The 21,974-nt window shown below is 39.1% G+C and overlaps 2 protein-coding genes across 3 annotated transcripts; both read left to right on the forward strand.

The window, feature by feature from the left end:
• The first annotated feature begins 452 nt into the window (after nucleotides 1–452).
• Nucleotides 453–3,390, forward strand: LOC113016179 (chymotrypsin-like elastase family member 3B). The gene is made up of 8 exons (XM_026158792.2): nucleotides 453–591; nucleotides 699–787; nucleotides 870–967; nucleotides 1,120–1,248; nucleotides 1,405–1,541; nucleotides 2,632–2,774; nucleotides 2,888–3,040; nucleotides 3,189–3,390. Exons 1-8 carry the CDS (start codon nucleotides 549–551, stop codon nucleotides 3,204–3,206), a joined length of 810 nt encoding a protein of 269 aa, XP_026014577.1. The 5' UTR covers nucleotides 453–548; the 3' UTR covers nucleotides 3,207–3,390.
• A 12,316-nt stretch (nucleotides 3,391–15,706) lies between these two features.
• Nucleotides 15,707–20,928, forward strand: LOC113016243 (sodium-dependent phosphate transport protein 2B-like). Of its 2 annotated transcripts, none has more exons than XM_026158926.2 (13): nucleotides 15,707–15,799; nucleotides 16,201–16,252; nucleotides 16,345–16,479; nucleotides 16,573–16,701; nucleotides 16,818–16,961; nucleotides 17,189–17,300; nucleotides 17,390–17,585; nucleotides 17,669–17,764; nucleotides 17,974–18,085; nucleotides 18,549–18,716; nucleotides 18,969–19,085; nucleotides 19,168–19,292; nucleotides 19,899–20,928. In XM_026158926.2, exons 2-13 carry the CDS (start codon nucleotides 16,207–16,209, stop codon nucleotides 20,445–20,447), a joined length of 1,929 nt encoding a protein of 642 aa, XP_026014711.2. In that variant the 5' UTR covers nucleotides 15,707–15,799; nucleotides 16,201–16,206; the 3' UTR covers nucleotides 20,448–20,928. The 2 variants fall into 2 exon arrangements, with proteins under 2 accessions (XP_026014711.2, XP_080153489.1); XM_080297363.1 differs by having other exon boundaries at nucleotides 15,750–15,799; nucleotides 16,205–16,252.
• Nucleotides 20,929–21,974: the final 1,046 nt, after the last annotated feature.

Raw genomic sequence — 21,974 nt, forward strand, 5'->3', positions numbered from 1 at the left:
TATGTTTAGTCGTCATACTAGGAGGAAATGTGTGACTGATGGCAGTCGGGTGGGCTGTAGGTTTGATGGATCATAATACATTATATTTGACTAAACAGTCAAAAAGTATAGTGAAGACTTTGCTTTACATAAACTAACTCAAAATGTTCGCTCAATCTGCATAATGAATACTTATGGTCCTAAAATGATATTTTTTAGATACATGTTTCATATTATTACTTCATTATTTTTAATATAGAACTCATTTTTTTACACTTTAATATCATTATTATTATCTCAAAATGCCTAAAAGCGTTTTGAGTTCCAGCAAATTCAAAGTCTGTTGCACTATTTTCACAGTAAACCACCCATTTGTCCCCATCAGCAGGCAAGTCAGCAAAGACCAACTAATGCATCTGTGGAACAGGAAGGTTTTTCTCAGCTACAATCAACAGTGAGACTGATAAAAGAGTTTCACAAGTTCAGTGTAATCTGCATTTGGGTTGATAGAAACACTGAGCAGGTATAAAAGAACTTCCCCGAACTGAACTACCTCTCACAACGACAGCATGCTGCAGACACTGGTCCTTATGCTGCTACAAGCAGCATATGGTAAGTAGTTTGGTCTGGTTAGAAAAGGGAAAAGTAGTTCAATTCTTACAAAAGACAAAATTCAGATACAAATTACATTTTAGTTATATAATCGAATATAATTGTAGTTTTTAGTTGTGGTACACCTGCTGTCCAGCCCAACACTGGTAGGGTTGTAAATGGAGAGGATGCCCATCCGCATAGCTGGCCTTGGCAGGTAATTACAGTTTGTTAATGTTTAATGTACTTCAACTATTTTTTTGTTTAGAATTACTAAATTGTCAGCTTCTTTTTCTCAGATTTCCCTGCAGGTGAAGCACGGCAGTCGTTACCATCACACCTGTGGAGGGACTCTGGTTGGACCTCGCTGGGTACTGACCGCTGGACACTGCATCTGGTGACTAGCTAAGCTTGATCAAGGGATGAGAGTTTAGAGCATAAAGACAGAAGTCGGGGACTGTGTAAAAAGCACACCAAAAGAACTCTGGCATTCAAAAGTATAAGGAGAAGAAAACTGATAAATCCTAAATGGTCAAAACTGTCTTACAGGCCAGGAGATGTGTACCGTGTGTTATTGGGAGAACATGACATGAGCCAGCAGGAGGGAACTGAACAGATCATAGATATTCTGCGCATTGTTGTCCATCCTAACTGGGACATCAACCATGTCTCTGATGGGTAAGTACATTCTGAAAGCTGAAGAAAATGCATTTCAAAAAGCAACTGCTCTCACACAAGACTATAAAACAATCTCGAAGAAGCATTTTAGCTGGTTTAAGAGATGCCTCCTTTCACCTCCTCGATCAGTAAAAATCTATGATGGTTCTCTTCCAGGAATGATCTTGCCCTGCTGAAACTGGATAAGAGCCCCATTATGAATGACAGCGTGGGCATTGCTTGTCTTCCACAGGCTGGAGAGATCCTCGCCCATGGAGCCCCGTGTTACATCACTGGCTGGGGAAACCTTTACAGTACTGTCTCTGTCTCTTTTATGTCATGTTAATAACTGCAGGTCATTGTCTTGTTCCATCTGTGTGAAAAGGTTCAATTTTAGCATATGCAGTCTGCATTTTCTGCTAATTTTGGGTAGTAATACCTTTTGTAAAAACCATGTAACTGAAGTCTCTCTTTCAAGTGGTCATACATTATGGTTTAGCAAGGAATGGGACATGCTAGCTAGCAAAGGTTTTCAGGGAAGAATGTGTTCAGTGAAGTTACAAATCATAGACTATATACAATAGATGGCAGTAGGCTCTGGAATGCCAACAGTAATTAGCAAGTGTTTGCAGACAGCCTCTTCCTTAATCACTGTGGGTGATTACAGCAGTCTGCCAGTAAAGAAAACAATCACATGGAGGATTTTAGTACAGAACACTCTTTTCAATCAATGTATCCATCCCTAAGATAAATAGTTTGCAACCTTGAGCAACCGTTTCCCAAATGGTTGGTGAATATACATTTTTCATGACATCGATGCCAGACCACTGCTGAGCAATGTGCACAATGTCATGTAAGAAACCTCAACAGAAGTCAGTGAGAAGGCAACCTCTCACCTGATCCATCCCCATGAGTTTAGAGTTTTAATTACTAGTTTAAGTCTGATTTCAAAAAGCTAAGATGATGGCAGCAAAAAGCTTGAGAGCTCAGAATCAGGCATTCACAAACCAGTGGGTGATGTCAAACTTTTGTACACAGTGTAGGAGAAAACAGCAGTGCACATGTGCAGTGGATGCAGTTAAACCAAGAAAACACATTTGGCTCATGCAGCCACGTGTTTATGATGTCTAGCTTGCTAATATTGCCCAAGGATGGCCCTGCATGCAGACGTAACTTTAGTTTAGAAAAGGTTTCATAACACATTTGATGGACCTGCCTAATAAGGTAATGAGTAACTGCTTTTGGTGCAAGTATAAATAATAAAGCTAATTAACTGCATGTAGTACTAGTAACAGTAATGAGCACTGGCTTTCAAACAACTTGTCTGATTCCGCCTGATGCATGCAGTATACAGTGTGTTGTATTTACGCGTTGCTGAGCAGCTCTATCCTCTCTGTGTGTCAGCTCATGGTCCCATGCCTGATAAACTGCAGCAGGCCTTGCTGCCTGTGGTGGAGCACAGTGTGTGCAGCCGCAGCGACTGGTGGGGGATCAACGTCAAGAGCACCATGATCTGTGCAGGAGGAGACATCGTATCAGGATGCAATGTGTGTGAAGCATCAAAAGAAAGCAGCTTGTACCTGTCAGAACTGAATTACCTGCAGTGAACAAGGTCAGCTACTTCATGCACCAATCCTTCCTCTGCCTCTTTGTCTCTCAGGGAGACTCTGGCGGTCCTCTTAACTGTGTGGGTCAGGATGGTAGGTGGTATGTCCAGGGTGTAACCAGCTTTGTTTCCTCCCGTGTTTGCAACGAAGTGAAGAAGCCCACAGTCTTCACCCGTACCTCTGCCTTCACCGAGTGGCTCAGCGAGGTAAATTAATGCCGCTTTCCATTCTGTTCAATCTATAGAGTTTCCTCTTCTGTGCATGAGTCTGTCTGTTGAGAAACAAATGCATTTCAGCCAGTGCCACTGATAAATAAAGTATTTCATCTGTCAATAAATCATCTTGTTTCTTTAGGTCATGCTGAAGTACTGAGGATCTGCTGGATACCAGCTGATCAACTCCAAAAAATAATGAGATCCCAAGTCAATATTTCTCCCTACACGGGGTGATCTCATTTACAGGTTACACATTACAATCAGAATTTTGTAACAGCTCCAAAAAAAAATCCAAAACATAAAAAAAAACATTCCATAATAAAATTTTCTTAAAAATGAAATACTTTAAATTGCTGTTTTCTTCATTCCTGCATTCTTGTCAAAATCACCGACTGTAAACAACCACAGTAAGCCTTCATGACAAGAACTGCAGTTTCCATGTCTTAAAAAATTTACAGGAAAGGTGCAAAATGAATTCCTGTCTCTGCAGCAACACTTACAGTTTTTTCTGATTGCTTAAGCACATTTTTTGTAACTATTGGCTAATTTTGCAAAACTCTTCACACAAATAAGAAAACCTGTCACCCAATAATCAAAACATTGTAGTTCTCTTGCAAAAGCAAACACAGCTAGATTAACTCTTCACACCTTCGTAAAAATGGTGTTTCCGTATCAAACAGTACACACAAGCCATCATCTACTAAGCACACAATGCGCCAACTGCACACCGATGGTATGAATACAAAACACATCTGGCGTTTGCTTTCTCTGTGCACAAGGTAGGCTATGTCAGTTTGAGCTCATACTTCTGTCATAGATCCATAAGCATGGAGGGATCCAAACTTCAAGTACTGGTGTTTAGTCAAACACATCAAAACAAACACAAGTGTTTATTTCCAAGTATAGGATTATTTGCAATCGCCATAATGACTATATGGGTTACGTGGTCTGCAGTGAACATGCTTCCTCTGCCCCCTCCTCGTCTTCCTCTTGCTCCTCCTTGTCCTTGTCGTCCTCTTCATCCTACTTCTTCACCTCCACGTCCTCTTCCTCGGCCTCCTCTACTTCTCACTCTTTCTGCTCCCACCATTGTACTCCGCACACACAGCTTACCTGTATTATAGTGCTTAGGCTGATTGCAAAGTGAACGAATTATCTAAGAAAGTTTTCACATGTGAAAGTGTGCCAGACAGTTGGCAAATTAGTGTTAATGATAGCCATACATGTGTATACTTTTGCTAGGAGTGTGTTGGAAATTTGGAAATTGAGTGTTGTGCAGTGAATTGTGCCTACAGTCTTGCAAAGTGTGTGTTACAAAATTGCAAACTGAGTGCAAAGCAGTTTTTGTGCTTTTAGTTTTGCACACTCAGTGAGTGGTTTTGCTATAAGTCTGACTAGTTTTAGAAATTGTGCTACAGGATTCACAGTTAGTGTTTAGGCATTCGGTAAAAACTGTAATACTTCACCTCTCCTGCTGTGTGATAAGAAGAAAGAGGAATGGATTCCCATCAGTGTGTGTGGAGGACTTATGAATCAGCATTTCCTATCAATCACTACCAAGGTCATCCAAGTTTCGGCACCAGTGAATATACTGGCTGATGGGAGCTGAGCTGGAAAGCAGGCCTTAACATCAGATAAATAACAGCAATCGGTTACCTTGATGCACGGCGCTGGTGGTCTGCTGCATCAGATAACAGGAGCGTTTTGGGACACTTTTGACAAACATTCATCCAGTTACAGTTTTTTACAGTCGCTAACAAGCGTTTGTCCAAACAGTTGTCACATTTGCAAAACTCTAAACACAATTAGCACAGGATCGGTCTGTTGTGGCCATACCATTCACACATTTCATGTCGTGTTCACCCAATATGCAGTCAGTGAACACATTTCCACAATGCTTACATTTTCTTAACAGACAAGTTATACCTCCCAACAAAACTATGGACTGTTCTTGTAGTATCTACGAATGTTAACACACAACATCCCACAATAGCAAAAACAATATTCCAAACCTTAGATACAGTATAAAAGCCTCTGCTTCTGCAATGATATCAGTACAAAAACAATATCAATATCAAAAATATATCTCAGCTGATAATAAACAAACAACTGAATAATTGAGACACAGCTTATTTATGTTGGGTAAATTGGGCCAACCACAGCTTCTTCCATTCTGGCTTAGACTCAGTGGGGTTTATAAGGCAAGACCTTGAGGAGTGATGTTTTTGGAAACAAAAAAAAGACAAACACTGTAATGTCTGGTCGAGGAAGAGTAAGAGCAAGGGGCCCAGGGAGAAGAGCAGGCCCAAGGAGAGGGCAAGGTAGAGGTGTAAGAATGCGTGGTGGTGGCATTCCAAGGGCTGCAAGAACAGTAGTCAGTGATGAAATTCGTGCCACTATCATTGACCATGTAATCAACCATGGTCTTTCACTAAGAGAGGCTGGTGAAAGAGTGCAGCCCAATTTGAGGCGGTCAACGGTTGCCTCCATTATACGCACCTTTCAACAAACCAACAGGTAAGTATTGCATTTTACATGGATTGTTCCTATTCTACTTGACATGTCAATATGGTCATACAGTAATGCATATGTTGAATTTTTTGTCTTTCTAAAGAATGCAACGTCTTCCACCCTCTGGGGGAAGAGGAAAGCTCCTCAGTAATGATCAGGAGCTTGCCATTGTAGAAATGGTTACTGCAAATAATGCAATAAAACTGCGTGAAATTCAAACCAGAATTGTGGCGGACCATGAGATATTCGACAATATCGATAGAATCAGCCTCACAACCATTACGCGGACATTGTCCAAACACAGAGTGCTGATGAAGCAGCTCTACACTGTTCCCTTTGAGAGGAACAGTGAGAGGGTCAAGGAGCTACGACGACAATATGTCCAGGTATAGTGTATATTCAATCCAATGTCCAGTTCTATAAGCTTTGCACTTTGCAAGTAGGTAACCTACACAATACTAGGTTACAGTACAGTATGGTATACAGTAATAACATGACTTACATAAACTTTGTTTCAGAGAGTTATGGAATTGGAGGCCAACCAGGCCCCTCATGAATTCATATACATCGATGAGGCAGGATTCAATCTGGCCAAAAGGCGTAGACGTGGACGAAATGTAATTGGAAAAAGGGCCACAGTTGATGTGCCAGGACAGAGAGGGGCAAACATTACCATGTGTGCAGCAACTGCAAATGCAGGATTACTCCTTCACAGATGTCAGGTTGGACCCTATAATACAGAGCGCTTGCTTGCCTTTCTCAATGATCTCCACCAGCGCCTGGTTCCAGAGCAGGGTCAGGAGGGTGAAAACATGAGGACCTTTGTAATTACCTGGGACAATGTGGCTTTCCATCACTTGCAAGCAATAACAACATGGTTTGAAGTCCACCCAAGACTGGTGAGTCTCTTCCTTCCACCCTATTCACCTTTCCTCAACCCCATAGAGGAGTTCTTTTCTGCATGGAGGTGGAAGGTTTATGACCATCAGCCACATGACCAGATGTCCCTCCTTGAAGCCATGGATGCTGGCTCCAGGGACATCACAGTTGACGATTGCCAAGGGTGGATCCGACATACCAGGCGGTTTTATCCCAGGTGTATCGACTTGGATAACATCAGATGTGATGTTTATGAAAACATGTGGCCTAACCCTGAAGATCGCAGAGATTAGATGCAACTTTTTTGCCTTTTTTTAGCCCCCCTCCCCCCCTTTTTATCTTGGCTTTTTGCTGTTGTTTTTTTGTTCAGAATGCTCTTGTGTGTTTCATGGATATTTTGTTCACTGTAAGCAATACTGTAAAACTTTCTCTGTCCTATCATACCGTGTTTCTACTGTACCTCCTGTGGTAAACAGTAAAGAAACAAAAACTTGTTTGCTTTTTACTGGAATGCTTTTGAATGTGAACATTACTGTACATGTGGACATACAGTTACCAACCAAGACATTTCTGGTGTCAATATGGTGGATTGCATGTTTCGCATGCAAATACCTGTGAAACTGAAACATAAAAGTCTATGCAGTTTTTGTAATGTCAATAATAGCCAGTATTTTGAAACCTGGTGTACTTTGATTGACTGCATGTACCTTGTGAAGTGAAAACAAGTGTTATTCTTTGACAGACTAATTTCATTTTGAGTCAGATTTATAGTGTTTTTGTACAGTTAGTGTGTGCAGAGAAAGATGTGTTCTAATTTTGAAATGAGGAGTTAGTATATATTTAACAAAGTGTATTTTTGGGAAGGATATTATCCATTTGGCCAATTGTGTTTTGTAGGTGTGGGTCTGTGTTAAGAGTTTAGAGAAAGTATCTGAAGTATGGGTAGGCGCTTGTTAGCGACTGTAAAAAACTGTAATAAGACCAGACTTTCTTATTTTTAGCACAACAACAATAATAGCTTGAGTGAAATTTAGTGTTTCTACTTGTTTAGGCATCTTTGACATCTAAATGCAACTTTGAGACAATGTAGACACTGGCTTTAAGAATTTGTGTGCACATTTGTATTTTATCATGTATGCAAAAAGACATTTTAAAGATAAGGGCATGTTTTTAATATCTGGGTGAGCTGATGGCTTCAAGACTGACAAATAAAAAAATATATATATTATAGAAGTAAAGCCTTCAGAGTATCGTCTTCAGCATTTACAGTTTTTTCTGATTGCTTAAGCACATGTTATGTAACTATTGGCTAATTTAGCAAAACTCTACACACAAATAAAACAACCTGTCACCCAATAATCAAAACATTGTAGTTCTCTTGCAAAAGCAAACACAGCTAGATTAACTCTTCACACCTTTGTAAAAATGGTGTTTCCGTATCAAACAGTACACACAAGCCATCATCTACTAAGCACACAATGCGCCAACTGCACACCGATGGTATGAATACAAAACACATCTGGCGTTTGCCTTCCCTGTGCACAAGGTAGGCTATGTCAGTTTGAGCTCATACTTCTGTCATAGATCCATAAGCATGGAGGGATCCAAACTTCAAGTACTGGTGTTTAGTCAAACACATCAAAACAAACACAAGTGTTTATTTCCAAGTATAGGATTATTTGCAATCGCCATAATGACTATATGGGTTACGTGGTCTGCAGTGAACATGCTTCCTCTGCCCCCTCCTCGTCTTCCTCTTGCTCCTCCTTGTCCTTGTCGTCCTCTTCATCCTACTTCTTCACCTCCACGTCCTCTTCCTCGGCCTCCTCTACTTCTCACTCTTTCTGCTCCCACCATTGTACTCCGCACACACAGCTTACCTGTATTATAGTGCTTAGGCTGATTGCAAAGTGAACGAATTATCTAAGAAAGTTTTCACATGTGAAAGTGTGCCAGACAGTTGGCAAATTAGTGTTAATGATAGCCATACATGTGTATACTTTTGCTAGGAGTGTGTTGGAAATTTGGAAATTGAGTGTTGTGCAGTGAATTGTGCCTACAGTCTTGCAAAGTGTGTGTTACAAAATTGCAAACTGAGTGCAAAGCAGTTTTTGTGCTTTTAGTTTTGCACACTCAGTGAGTGGTTTTGCTATACGTCTGACTAGTTTTAGAAATTGTGCTACAGGAATCACAGTTAGTGTTTAGGCATTCGGTAAAAACTGTAAAGTACCCTGTGTGATTGAAATCTGGCAACTGGCTTATTTATAAGGTTTTCCAACTTATTTGATAATGATAAAATCTTTGGTCCCACACACAGTGCAACTGGAGCCATACCCTTGTTGTGGGATGAAGGTCCAGTAATGAGAGTGAAGCGATTTCTAATGATTCAACCAGAAATTGAGCCAGCCCCAGATAAAAAAAAAAAAAAAGACTTAATTGAAAAGAGACTGATCCTTAATTATTTAAAAAAAAAAAAAAAAAAGCTAATGCAGGAAGGCAAAGACAGGTAGCATAGTAACACACATGAGAAAAAAAAACATCTATAAAGACACGGCCAGTAGATATACACAGAGGAAATGAGACACGGGTGGAAACAATTAAGACGGGACAGAGAAACGAGAAAGGGTGGAGGCAACAAAGTGGGACACGAAACCACACTGAGTAACACCAACCATGAGAAAAAACATCTTTTAAACTTAGGCAGTAAAAAAAAGGCAAAAACTTAAAAGTAATAGGCAAGGAAGCATATGGGCAACACACAGGTAACTAGATACACAAGTTCATTTATATGGAGCACATTTAAGCACAACAATCAGTGAAACAATTAGGAAACACTGGGGGAAAACAAAATCACAAAACAGCAAGACAACATAGTTAAAAGAATAATTAAAACATAATTACAAAACACAACCAACTGTTAAAACAGTTACAGAACTTTTTTATCTAAATTTCTTAATATTATCCAGCTAAGACTAAGCCAGTTTTGCCCAGGCCTCACAGCACCTCCTCCAGGTTTGACAGAACACATGAAAAGGATACTTCTTGTCCTTCTCACTTTGATCTCATGTTTCCATAAAGCCTTTTCTGGCTTCTATGGAGCTATTATCTTGTAATGTAGCCTCTGTGATTCTTGTGACTCTTAACTTGTCGCAGACATTTATGAATTGTGATAAACCTGAAGTAGATGCCACAGAGTGTTTATCTTCACAGCTCGAAAACAACCTTCAGCTGTTTCAGCATCTGCATTCACATCTAAATATTAAATACTAATATTAAATACACTTAAAAGTACATCTAACGTGTGTAGTTCAGCTGTTATGCTGCAGATGATAAACTTTTAATTAAATTAAACGTTTTAATTAATTTCCCGATTGTATTTTTTATAGTGTGTATTTAAGTTACACGAATAAAACGTGTCTCTAAAAATAAGCTTCTTCACAAAACAAGTGCACTTCTATAGAGCGCATACTTGTGTTTCTACCGGCAGGACTGTTGTTGATCGAGTGCACACAGAGCAGAAAACAAGTAAACACTTATTAACCCTCACTTCAAATTCATACAGTGAGCTCAGCCTTAAACAAACACTGTGTTAACTGTGTGAGACCAAACATTAAGGCTTCCAGGTTTGCTTTTAACCATGACACCAAGGCCAACCTTTTGGCATTTATATGTCCCCATCTACTGGTACACGTGTGAACTTCATTTCATAGAAGCTCCATCCTGGGGACAGAAAAGAAGAAAAGAGGATTAGGACAGATTGTGCATTGACTCCTGAGGGGGGAGACCTGTAGACACAATGTGAAAATATTTCATCGCTGCATGTTATTCAGCTAAAAGTGTGTGTAGTTTTAAAAAGGTGGCTAAAGTGCAAATACAACACAATGTATCACTCTAAATTTTCTCCAACAGTAAATGTTTGTGTTGCGTATAAAGTTTTTATGGTTCATATTATGAAAGCGGCCCCTTTCTCATGGATGTCACATAGCATAATGTCAGCTTGATTCATATTCATTTATTTATATTGCATGTGAGAAATTAATGAAATGTGAGACAACTAAGTCCTGTGAGATAGACACTGCATACAAAACAAAAGCAATTAAAGCTCTTTCTTCAATTTTTCATGTTTAGCAAACAAAACTCAATTTTAAGGAGACTTAATAAAGGTTTGCACAGGGTTTTTTTTTTATATATCAATATGAAGCTCAATAATACATCTCATCATAGAAACTGACTCAGTCATTTTAAATCTAAAAGGTAATTCATAATATAAAAGCATCATACTGTAAGCTAACAGGCCAACAAGTGTTGCTAACTAAGTAGCGGCTGCAACCAACCAATGCCCAACACCACATACACTATACCAAGTAACATACATCAGAGAGTAATTAATGTTTCTACAGAGGCTGCTCCATCAGACACAATGGAAATTTGCACACAGCCTCTGATAGGTCCATTTTAAGATGCCTTGTATCCATCAGTCTCAGTCCACACTATGGCCATGTGGAGGCAGCAGGGTCTCACTCAAGTCAGTGCAAACACAGTGGCTTTAGGCTACTTTCTTTCTATTAAGGATTAACTGCAGTTTTATGTAAGATGTGAGGGGGTTTTCCTTTATTTCAGCAGCTCCAGACACCAAATGTTGCTCTCTATCTCAAGCAAACAGAGGCTTTCCATGCTGCAAAAGGTCAGTGTGAATGATGTTATTATGATGATCAGTCTTCCAATAAGCCAATTTAAATACAACTTTAGTGTTTGAACTTTTAAAGAGTCCCTCTGGAGTAGTAAGAAACCTTTAGATAGACACCAACCATCCATCACACTGTTGCTTTGGTTATAACCTTGACAGTTGCTCAGGTTTACCACCCTCAGAGATTCAACCAGTCAGGACAAATTCTAACAACAGTGTTTTATTGTTTTATAGATTGCAATTTACTCACGGTTAGTACTTGAGGGCGGCCCTCCTTGGCCATAACGAGAGGGCAAGCTATTTGACCCCCTGTGGACTGTGCCAGCATGGCAGATAGACGGAATCAACTCAACAGCTCTTCGGGCAATCATTGACTTTGATACCATGACCATTCTCATAAAGAAAAGTATTTAAGATGTGTTATACAAGGTGTAAGAAAATATTATATACCAACTTGTAAAGGGATAATATTTTGAGATAAATTTTTTTAAAAGGTAAAAAACATATATATATATATATATATATATAAATTTTCCCCCATATATACACATATTTGCAGACATGACCACAAAGTATTATATTAGTATGTGGGTGGAGGAACGATCAAAGCAGAAGTCCAAAGTTTAAAGGAGAGTCTCAGCTGATTTTTCTATCATATGTGGGTCTGTTATAGTCACAAGGGGAGAACGTACCGCATCAAACCCAATGGGTTAGTCAATAAATAACCAGGCACACTGGAAATATATGGCTACTTCATGAGGCAACTTCATATATGACAACATGCTTTGGATCCTCAGTCTCGCGCATCACATGGATAGTACTAATTAGAGTGTACACTGTGGTCTGAGCAGAAACACAGTTAGAGCCAATCAAATAATATTACTGCTCATAACTGCACAGAAGCTAAGCCTCCAGGCGCAGAGAACCATGCACAATCATCAGAGAGATAAACAGATATTTAATCAATAGTCACCTCAGGATAAAGTGCCCCACCAGTTTTTATGTCTTTTATCTAGAAAATAATTAAAGCAGATACGAATTACTCCATTTGAAATGTAGCAAAGGAATATTTGATGGAATAATGAAAATGTGTTGGTGATTTACTACCTATACAGCCGGCAATAACAACACAAAGAAAATATTTGTCATGTGATAAGTTCAAAATAAGATTTAAGGTTCATTTGTTCAGGTTCAGTGGTGCAGTGGTCTCGTGACGGCACATCCACCGGCTGGCTGGAGGCTTTTCTGTGTGGTGTTTGTGTGTTTTCTCTGTGTCCTCTTTGGGTTCTGTCCAGATACTCAGAACTTCCTCCCAAAGACATGTATGTTAACTGGACTTTGGGTGTGGATGAGTGGCTGTCTCACTATGTTGGCTCTGTGATAAACTTGTGACCTGTCCAGTTGCACTGTTGGACCTACGACAGATTAATAAGAGAATGGATGAGTTGTTCAGGTTCAAGGTGCATCTGATGACTGGTATAGAAAAATAAAGTAGCTAACTACTTTCACATGTTAGTTTAATGGCTATACGATATTATACACAAACTTTGTTCACTTTTAAACATGGAGCTGTTTCTTCTGCATATTTTATTGCATTAAATTGTCTGTGAAATTAAAAAATTATTTTTTGTTTATTATTTATCTGATCTTTTTTCTTTATTTTCATTATTATTTCATTAAACCTGTTACTGTATACCACGCAATGGCTTCATAAGGCACACTGTAACTCTTCAATCAGTCAGACTTTATTTGTTTACCACTTTTTTGCAGTTTAGTGTGGTTCAAAGGGCTTTACAGAGGACCGATGAGAAGCTGATAATGTGAAAGAGTCAGATGTAATAAAACAGAACCAAAATACAAGTATAAGTATATTAAAATCAATTTAAAAATGATTATAGAGTAAAATAAACCAAAACACCCTGTAAGATCACTAAGATGTCAAATAATGAGAAGCTACACAAACTCAGTAATGTAGATTAAAGACAGAATGTTGCTTTGTTAACACGTTTTGCATGCTTGCTTGACTATTTTCAGCTCTCAGAGCAGCTTTGATTTATTTCAAAATTTTGTTTGCTCATTTGCGTTTTCTTTATTTGCTAAGAGTTTCATATCATGCAGTGTGATATTAGTAGTATTTGTGATTTGTATCTCAGCCTCCAGTGTCACATCATATTTTCTTTGCAGGTTTGCATGGAAGTAAGCGTTTCTTTTGTGGGTATTTCACTATTAATAGTCTTAATTTGTCAGTGCACTTGTTTGGCTGAACACTGTGTACCCAATACTGCCTGCAGCTGCAATCATCTTATTGGTTGTGCAGTAATCAAGTAGTACAGTATAGTGATTGATTGTAGGCTATGGGCTGTTTTTTGGAGCTACAAGATACAGGGTCAGGTGTTTTTAAACTATTAAAGGAAGCAAATGAAAACACAAGAAAATAGAAAAAATAGTTTTTTGATTATTATAAATTTTTGTAATTGTGTTTGTAATTTTGATAGGTGCATTCTTTTGGTTATCATAAAAATTGCAGTTATGTTTTTTTTAAAGCACCCTATATGTGCTTGGAAATGCTTTTGAGAATGTTACAAACAGTCCTGCTAGAAATTACTGATTACTCTCTCTCTCTCTCTCCATATGTGTGTGTGTGTGTGTATATATATATATATATATATATATATATATATATATATATATATATATATATATATATATATATATATATATATATATGTGTGTGTGTGTGTGTGTGTGTGTGTGTGTGTGTGTGTGTGTGTGTGTGTGTGTGTGTGTTTTATTTCACGAAATATTACTTTTGTATTTGTTGTAAAGTATGGGGTTCATGTATTTCTTTTGAAACATGCAATGATAAAACCATCAAACCTTATATTGGTTCATTAAACAAGAGTCGTTCAACAAGATTTCATTTTGTTCTACATACATTTTTAACCTGTGTAGGATAAATTCAAACAAATTTGGCTCTACTTACTACTACTCTACTACTACTTAAATAAAAGGCTTGAATTTAATTAAAAGAGAAAAAACTGAGCTGATGTAATCTAATTAAATTTAACTAACAAATGAATGGGTTTATTGTACGTGACGTCAACCAACACATTTTTTTTCCACAGTACATTTAAAACTTTTTAAAAGTGCAGAAGACGAGCTAGACACACTGTTAAACAGGTGCTGCCAAACATCTAAAGGGATCCAAATCTAGATGGAAAAATAACCAGTAACCAAACTAGATTTTACGAATAAGGAACTCTTAAGGGAACCTTTGAAATCCATTTTCATGGAGTAAAGTTCAGTCTCAAAAGAAAACACAATCACCTAAGCCAAAGAAGCCTGTCCAAAATCTACCAGAAAATCAGCAACTGCTCCTGGATTTTCCACGTTAAAATCTAAACCAACAATAACAAGATGGGCAATAATTACAATCAACTCAGTGAACCCTGTTTTTTTACAAGCTAGGTAGTTATTATTTTATTGCATGGTGGGAGTAACTGTAACATGATTGTTGGTTAATCATTTGCTTATATTCACACCAGTTATTATAATGCAGTGCATCGTTAAAATCCTATCTCTGCGTATCTCTCACTATAATCTCAGACTAATGTAGTGACCAATAAAGACAGGCAGGTAAAAGACTGTGTGTGTGTGTGTGTGTGTGTGTGTGTGTGTGTGTGTGTGTGTGTGTGTGTGTGTGTGTGTGTGTGTGTGTGTGTGTGTGTGTGTGTGTTATCTAAGAAGCTGTAAACCTGTGCGTGGCTGAGTGGGTGGCATGAGCGTATGAGTGTGTGCAGACAAATGCTTGGGCTTCTTTGAAGATTGTGGAGATAATGCATGCAATTACAGTTATATTTAATATTACTTGTTTTAAGTTCTGTTTATGTTACAAGTACAGTTGCGATCAGTCGCTGTTGGTTTAAACTGAAATAAGATCAGTGTGTTACAACCCGTAATCCTTTAGTGAAATATTTAACGACACAGTGCATGACATCGTGGAAAGACCAGGGGATCAACACGATGATTAATTTTCAGATAAATAATTGGTTTATCTGAAGAATGATGAAACCACCTAATGTTAAAATAAATTATCAAAAAGACAAAATTCCAGGTGGATTTATTTGAAACTTAACTTGGTTTTATTGCCATATGAGAAGAATTGCCATTTCATGCCACCAGGGGGAGCATGTTTGAGTTCGTTACACCTGTACCCCAGCCCACAGACTGAAGACAGGTGGAAACATTTTGTTTGTTTGTTTGCGTGTTTGTTTTGCTATAAGTTCAGTAGACGGTTAATAGTAGACATTGTCAAAAACATAAGGTCATAAAAAAAAACTTTCTTTAGAAAGACGAGTCAAAAATAGACAAATTAACACCAAAAAAAATCCATCTTTCCCCCGTTGAAAACCGTGAAATGTGTCAGTCTTAGTTTTTAGTCCCTCAGAAATTCAAGTTATGTCTAACTGGGTTAATCTGCCCCCGCCTGCAGATGCAGCATGCCTGCTGCACATGTGTGCGTGATCTTTGAACTGTCAGCAGCGGGTGTGCGGGTGTGCGCTCTGCGCGGCGCTATAAAAGCAGCACTCAGCCTCGGAGTGAGCAACAGGTAACTCAGGTGAAGCCTCCTGCTCCCCTCTCACAGATCTGGACACAAAGGCGCTCCGCTGCAGGTGCGTACACCGGCTGCCATCGTTATCTTTCTCGGCAGGACCGAGGCCACCTGAAATCTTGAGGATATTTGCGAGAAATAGCTGGAGGATTCAGTGGCTTGCGTTAAATATATCCGCTATTTGGACAGATGTTATTGCTGATTGTCTTTCACGGGTGTAACAGTGCTACCACTATTGTGTTTCTTTGTTGTCTTAATTATGATCAACTGCTGAGCAGATACAGATGTGGTAAAGCTAGAATTTCATCTTGGATTACGCTGACTATTGCACAGCTGCTTAGTGGACAGAGTAAAAAGTGTGATAGATTGCTTTTGGGGGATAGCCATTTTATTTTTGAAAAGGTGAATAATACAGACTAACACTAAAACTATTGAAACTCTTGCCTTCTTTCTGTTTCTCAGATAGTCATGGCTCCTAGACCAGAAGTAGAGGGAGATAACTCCTCCTCTATCGGTATGTCCTTTTCTTGTGGATATTTTTGACCTCCTCAAACTGTTATTGCAACTTTAGTTTCTCACAATTTCCCCCCGCAATCCCTCTCTTAGATGAGAAGTCTCTGTCTAAAGAAGAGCGTCTCCCACCGGCTTACTCCACTCTGGTCCTGGTGAAGGAGAATGAGGAGGCTGCGGAGGATCCCTGGGATCTCCCAGAGCTGAAAGACACTGGGGTCAAGTGGTCAGGTAAGGCAGCACGCTTTTGCGACTGCTCTATACAGCGTGGATCTCTTCACAATGCCAGACTGATTCAGTGCTTTGTGTCTTTTTTGCTAACAGATCTAGACACAAAGGGGAAGATTTTAAGAGTGTTAACCGGTATTCTGAAGCTGGTTCTGCTGCTTGGACTTCTCTACATGTTTATTTGCTCACTTGATGTTCTCAGCTCTGCTTTCCAGCTAGTGGGAGGTAAAACAAACAAACAAACAAACAAATAAATAAGCAAACAAAAACAAACCACTTCCAGGTTATGTAATGTGCATGGAGAGCTGTATTTTTACCTCAGTGTGTGCGTGTGTGTACAGGCCGAGCCGCTGGTGACATCTTCAAAAACAGTGAGGTGCTAACTAACCCTGTGGCTGGGCTGGTGATCGGGGTTTTAGTCACAGTGTTGGTGCAGAGCTCCAGCACTTCCTCCTCTATCGTGGTCAGCATGGTCGCCTCTGGACGTAAGTAGAAATACATGGAAGAGGCATGTGCACACATTTTACAGTCCGGTATACTCAAACAAATGTGTCGTAAACTCACAATAGAACCTCAAGGTGACAGTTTCAAAAATGCTTATTCTGAGAAACAATCTAAATGTTTAATGTGTGATATTTATATCTTAAAATACTAACAGTGACTGCAGTGTTAGTTTATTACACGTGAATGAAATGTCGATTATCTTTTTCAGTACTGGAAGTTAAAATGGCAGTGCCAATCATTATGGGAGCCAACATCGGAACATCTGTCACCAACACTATTGTGGCTATGATGCAGGCAGGAGATCGGAATGAGTTCCGCAGGTAAACGACAGCATGCAAACATAGAGATATTACACTAACTCTACAAACCGTTTCTAGCAGATGTTAGACCGAGTGTTCTTGTTTTTCAGGGCATTTGCTGGTGCTACAGTCCACGACTTCTTCAACTGGCTTTCTGTCCTGATTCTTCTGCCGCTGGAAGCTGCCACAGGCGTTCTGTACAAAGTCACCAAACTCATCATCGATTCTTTTCATCTCGAGTCCGGAGAAGACGCCCCCGAACTGCTCAAGGTCATCACAGACCCTCTGACAAAATCCATCATCCAGGTAACTATAAGACCGGGCCATGTTATCAGTATCAAGTATGATTGCCATTTTTAAAAATTAAAAAAAACTGTTTCTTCTCTTAGCTCGACAAATCTGTTATCTCTGCAATTGCCACTGATGACAAGGTTGGCATGAACAAGAGTCTGATAAAAAAATGGTGCAAAACAGAGACCAACACGGTAAGAAATCAACAAGACCTAGTTACAAAACTAGTATTTACAGCTGTAAAAACACACATAAAGCTGTGGTTAGATCAGGTTTTCTCTTGATGACTAATGTTGCCTTGTGTTAGCTCATAAAGAGGTTGAATAAGATTACGCCGTACAGCTACAGTAGCCACTGCGTCGAGGCTTGCTTTTGTTCTTATACTTTCTGCTTTCTCTTTCAGACTTTCTGGAATGTGACAGTGAACACCTGCCCACCAGGTGACATCTGCTGGGAGGAAGGAAACCAGACTTGGACCCAGATGAATGAGACTTTTACCAATTACATAGAGAGATGTGAGCATACATCCATGCCATTTCTGAAGTGGGAAAAAGAAAATTTACAAAGCAATTAGGATTACCTGATCTGCTAAAGCTCGGTGAAATATGAGAGAGCCATTCGGCCACATCAACCTCTTTAGACCAGATTCTCCGAAGCTGAGACAATGACCACCTTTGAGACGTTACAGTGACTCAGCAAATACTCTCCCTTAACCCGTCTACCTCCTCAATAGGTCCATTCATGTTGTTTGGCTGAAGTGTCACATGACCATAAAATGGATCACTTCTTCAAAGCATGCTGTTTCCAATTAAATGAAATGGTTTGATGCTTGAAGAGGTTTTTGTTTAGAAAGGTTTTTGTTTACATTTACATAAAATCATAAACTTATGTAGCTTGTTTCTCAATTCTTAGTATTTACAAGAGCTCGGTTTACCAGAGTTTACTCTAAATGTCTGTCTCTTTCACCATCCTTTGCAGGTAATCACATCTTTGCCAATACGACCTTGTCAGAGTTGGCCGTGGGCCTCATTCTGCTGGCTGGGTCTTTGTTCGTCCTCTGCACCTGTCTCATCCTCATCGTCAAGCTGCTCAACTCCATGTTGAAGGGCCAGGTGGCTGTGCTGATCAAGAAGGTGCTCAACACAGGTACAAAACCAGCAACGAGCCTTTTGCATGTGATGTTCAGCCTGTTTGATAGTCAGCACATCTGCTTCTGTGGTGATGCTTGATGAGCGACACAGGCACAGCCTTCCTGTTGCTTCTGGCTCACGTTCAGGTCGAGCGGTCCTGTTGTGTGATGGAAAAAGCTCAGACACATTTACTATTAAGAATGAAATGCTTGTTTTCTCTGGTCATGTAGATATAATGTTCACATCATGTGTTTCTTTTTGATGGCAGACCTACCCTTCCCCTTCACCTTTCTCATGGGCTATGTTGCAATTTTGGTGGGAGCCGGGATGACCTTCCTGGTTCAGAGTAGCTCTGTCTTCACCTCAGCTATAACTCCTCTTGTTGGTAAGCCATTATGACGCCAGTTTTTTTGTTTGTCTTTTTTAATTGTCACCAGATCTTATATTTTGTTTATCTTTTTTGTCAGGTATCGGTGTTATTAGCCTTGAGCGAGCATATCCTCTGACGCTGGGGTCAAATATTGGTACAACAACAACATCTATACTTGCTGCTATGGCTAGCCCTGGAGAAACACTAGAAAACTCTCTGCAGGTAAGAAACAATTAAAAACTGTTCTCATATGCCTGCTTACAGCTATGCTAGGTGATGCTCATTGGTCAGTTGGTTCAGACTATAGACTGTTTATAAAAGGATGTTGCCACAAAGATGTCACTCAGTGGTTTGTGGAGTTTAGCTAGCAAACCCAGTTTGCCCAATTCACCAAGAATCACTCACCAGGTCTAAAGAAACTGTCAGACCTTCACAGCAGTCTGTGTTATTAGACAGGCTTTAAGCCTTAAACAAGTTAAATGTGTGAGATGTGATAAAATACAGAAATAGCCTAGTGCTTACTATGAAGGGGGAATTATCCACCGTTATAGAAAATGCAGTGTTTGGCACTACTCTGTCAGCACCACTTACACGACAACATTTTTGGTTTTCAGCGAGACAAAATTATTTTGATGCATTTGCACAAATATTCCAGCTTTCCAAGTGATGCATTACAATAACTTTAATCCCTTTAAGCATATATTTATCAAAAACAAAACGAAATCTTTTTAAAGGAAAATCCATTTATTATATCCATCCTTTATTTTTTATTTGAAATCACACAGTGGTTGTCTTGTTTAAATCCAATCTTTCTATGCTTTTTTCTAGATTGCACTTTGCCATTTCTTCTTCAACATCTTTGGCATTGCACTGTGGTACCCGATCCCTTTCATGCGGTTGCCCATCAGGTTGGCAAGAGGGCTAGGGAACAAAACTGCCAAATATCGCTGGTTTGCTGTCATCTACCTGATTTTGGTCTTCTTGGTTTTCCCCCTGACTGTCTTTGGTCTGTCAATGGCTGGCTGGAAAGTACTGGTCGGCGTCGGTGTGCCTTTCGTTGCTTTAATTATCTTTGTGATCGTTATCAATGTGATGCAATCTCGCTGCCGACGCTTCTTGCCCAAGTTCCTCCGTACCTGGGACTTTTTACCCCGGCCCCTGCATTCGATGGCCCCGTGGGATAGCATCATTACCTCAGCTTCAAGCTTTTGTTGCAAACACTGCTGCTGCTGCTGCAAATGCTGCAAGTGCTGCAAGAAAAATGAGGAGGAGGAAGCGATTGAGACGAGCAGGAAGCCAAGTCTGGAGATGTACGATAACCCAGCCATGTCTAAAGATGAGGACACAAAGGAGGCCACTAAAGGAACACAATTTTAGTGTATTTAAGTTTAATTTGTATCTATATGCAAAACTAAATGCAATAATGTATTTATGATACACTTGTAATTGTTCATCACTTCTCAGGTTGTGATATATTATTGATTCCCTTTTAATGGGCGATACACTGAGCATTGTAGTGAACACTGGTGGAGAATATGAACAGAAGTGTTGCACATATTATGAACTGACTGTTGTTGGCCATGTGATGTTTAGTTTTATGATGTTTTTTAGTAAAACATCATAAGATTTACTGCTGGTAATATGTTAATTATGGATGGTTGTGAATGTTATGAGTTATTTTTTTTTATTTCATAAGACACGTTGAAAGAGCCTTAAGTTGTTTTTTTTTTCAACATTTCAAATACAGATGTTTATTGTAGCATTTCAAATGTATCGTTATTAGCAAATTTTATGTTATCCCTCAGTATTTAAGACTCTGAAATATTTGTAAATAAAAAATTGCTATTTTTAAACGGCACTGTTGTCATTATGTTCATCTTGTTATCTCACTGACATCACACAGTCTTATAGTCACTGATATATGTATCAACTCATCTGATATTGAGCTCACTCTTGTGCAACATGTACATTCAAGGGTACTAAATATAAGAAAACACATTTTCAAGTGCATAATTGTCACTTTTGATTTAGTTTCATCACTCATGTTGATAACATACCCAGAATTCCAAGTTATTTATAGACTATAAATAGATAAAAATGTCCCATCCCTAGTTAGGGATGGGACATTTTTATCTATTTGCAGGACAGTCATGTTTTATGAGAGATCACAGGATTCATTGTAAGGTTGCAAAAAGAAAAAGTCGTCCTGTAGCTGGGTTTCATATCTGATGATCCTTAGAACAACAAGTGTGTGAAAGAGGAACTTCTCTCAAAACAAGCAAAGTTTAGCTTCTGTACAGTCACAGTACAGCTTGATTTGATTTGTTTCAAATGTCAAGAAAAAAAAGTGTTGACTGTCTCTGAAGAAAATGTCCTGTAAGCTGGAGTCATGAGTTCTAAAGTAGCGTTAATAAAGTATCAGTTTATCTAAGATTTAGATGAAGATTGGATTAATTAAGGCCTAGGACAGCCAATAGTGGCTCTGCCTGTGCTGTAGTCCACTGATCTTATGAACCCAATCAAAGTACCTGCTCCTCCCTCACAACCGCCCACACCTGATTATTGCCTGTCCTCTATTTATGACATCCAGGAGTACCAGAAGACTTAAAGTACAGAGCATTCAGATCAAAAGGAGACTTTAATCCTGCATTTTATGGTTTTATATATTACTAAATCATTACTAGTACACATGAGATATCATGTCAGATATATCAGCCTCTGTATTTTCAACTTTTAAAACTTTCAATAGTTGTGAGCATTTATAATTTCTGACATTTAGCTTGGTACACGTCATCCATTTGTCAGCTTTAATGAGCGTCTGGTGTTTTTGTCACATTACAGTTAAACATTAGGATGATTTAGTGAGCGCGCTGGTGACATAAACATATAATTAAGTCCAGATAT

Source organism: Astatotilapia calliptera, chromosome 23 (assembly GCF_964374335.1).
Source record: "Astatotilapia calliptera chromosome 23, fAstCal68.1, whole genome shotgun sequence".
In the NCBI taxonomy this organism is placed as follows: Eukaryota; Metazoa; Chordata; class Actinopteri; order Cichliformes; family Cichlidae; genus Astatotilapia; species Astatotilapia calliptera.

Excerpts from the sequence above, each read along its gene's own strand:
- LOC113016179 (XM_026158792.2), top strand. The coding sequence starts at position 549 with ATGCTGCAGACACTGGTCCTTATGCTGCTACAAGCAGCATATG. Across the intron at positions 788-869 it reads CGCATAGCTGGCCTTGGCAG|ATTTCCCTGCAGGTGAAGCA; the intron begins GTAATTACAGTT and ends TCTTTTTCTCAG. Across the intron at positions 1,542-2,631 it reads TGGCTGGGGAAACCTTTACA|CTCATGGTCCCATGCCTGAT; the intron begins GTACTGTCTCTG and ends TCTGTGTGTCAG.
- LOC113016243 (XM_026158926.2), top strand. The coding sequence starts at position 16,207 with ATGGCTCCTAGACCAGAAGTAGAGGGAGATAACTCCTCCTCTATCG. Across the intron at positions 16,480-16,572 it reads CACTGGGGTCAAGTGGTCAG|ATCTAGACACAAAGGGGAAG; the intron begins GTAAGGCAGCAC and ends TTTTGCTAACAG. Across the intron at positions 16,702-16,817 it reads TGCTTTCCAGCTAGTGGGAG|GCCGAGCCGCTGGTGACATC; the intron begins GTAAAACAAACA and ends GTGTGTGTACAG.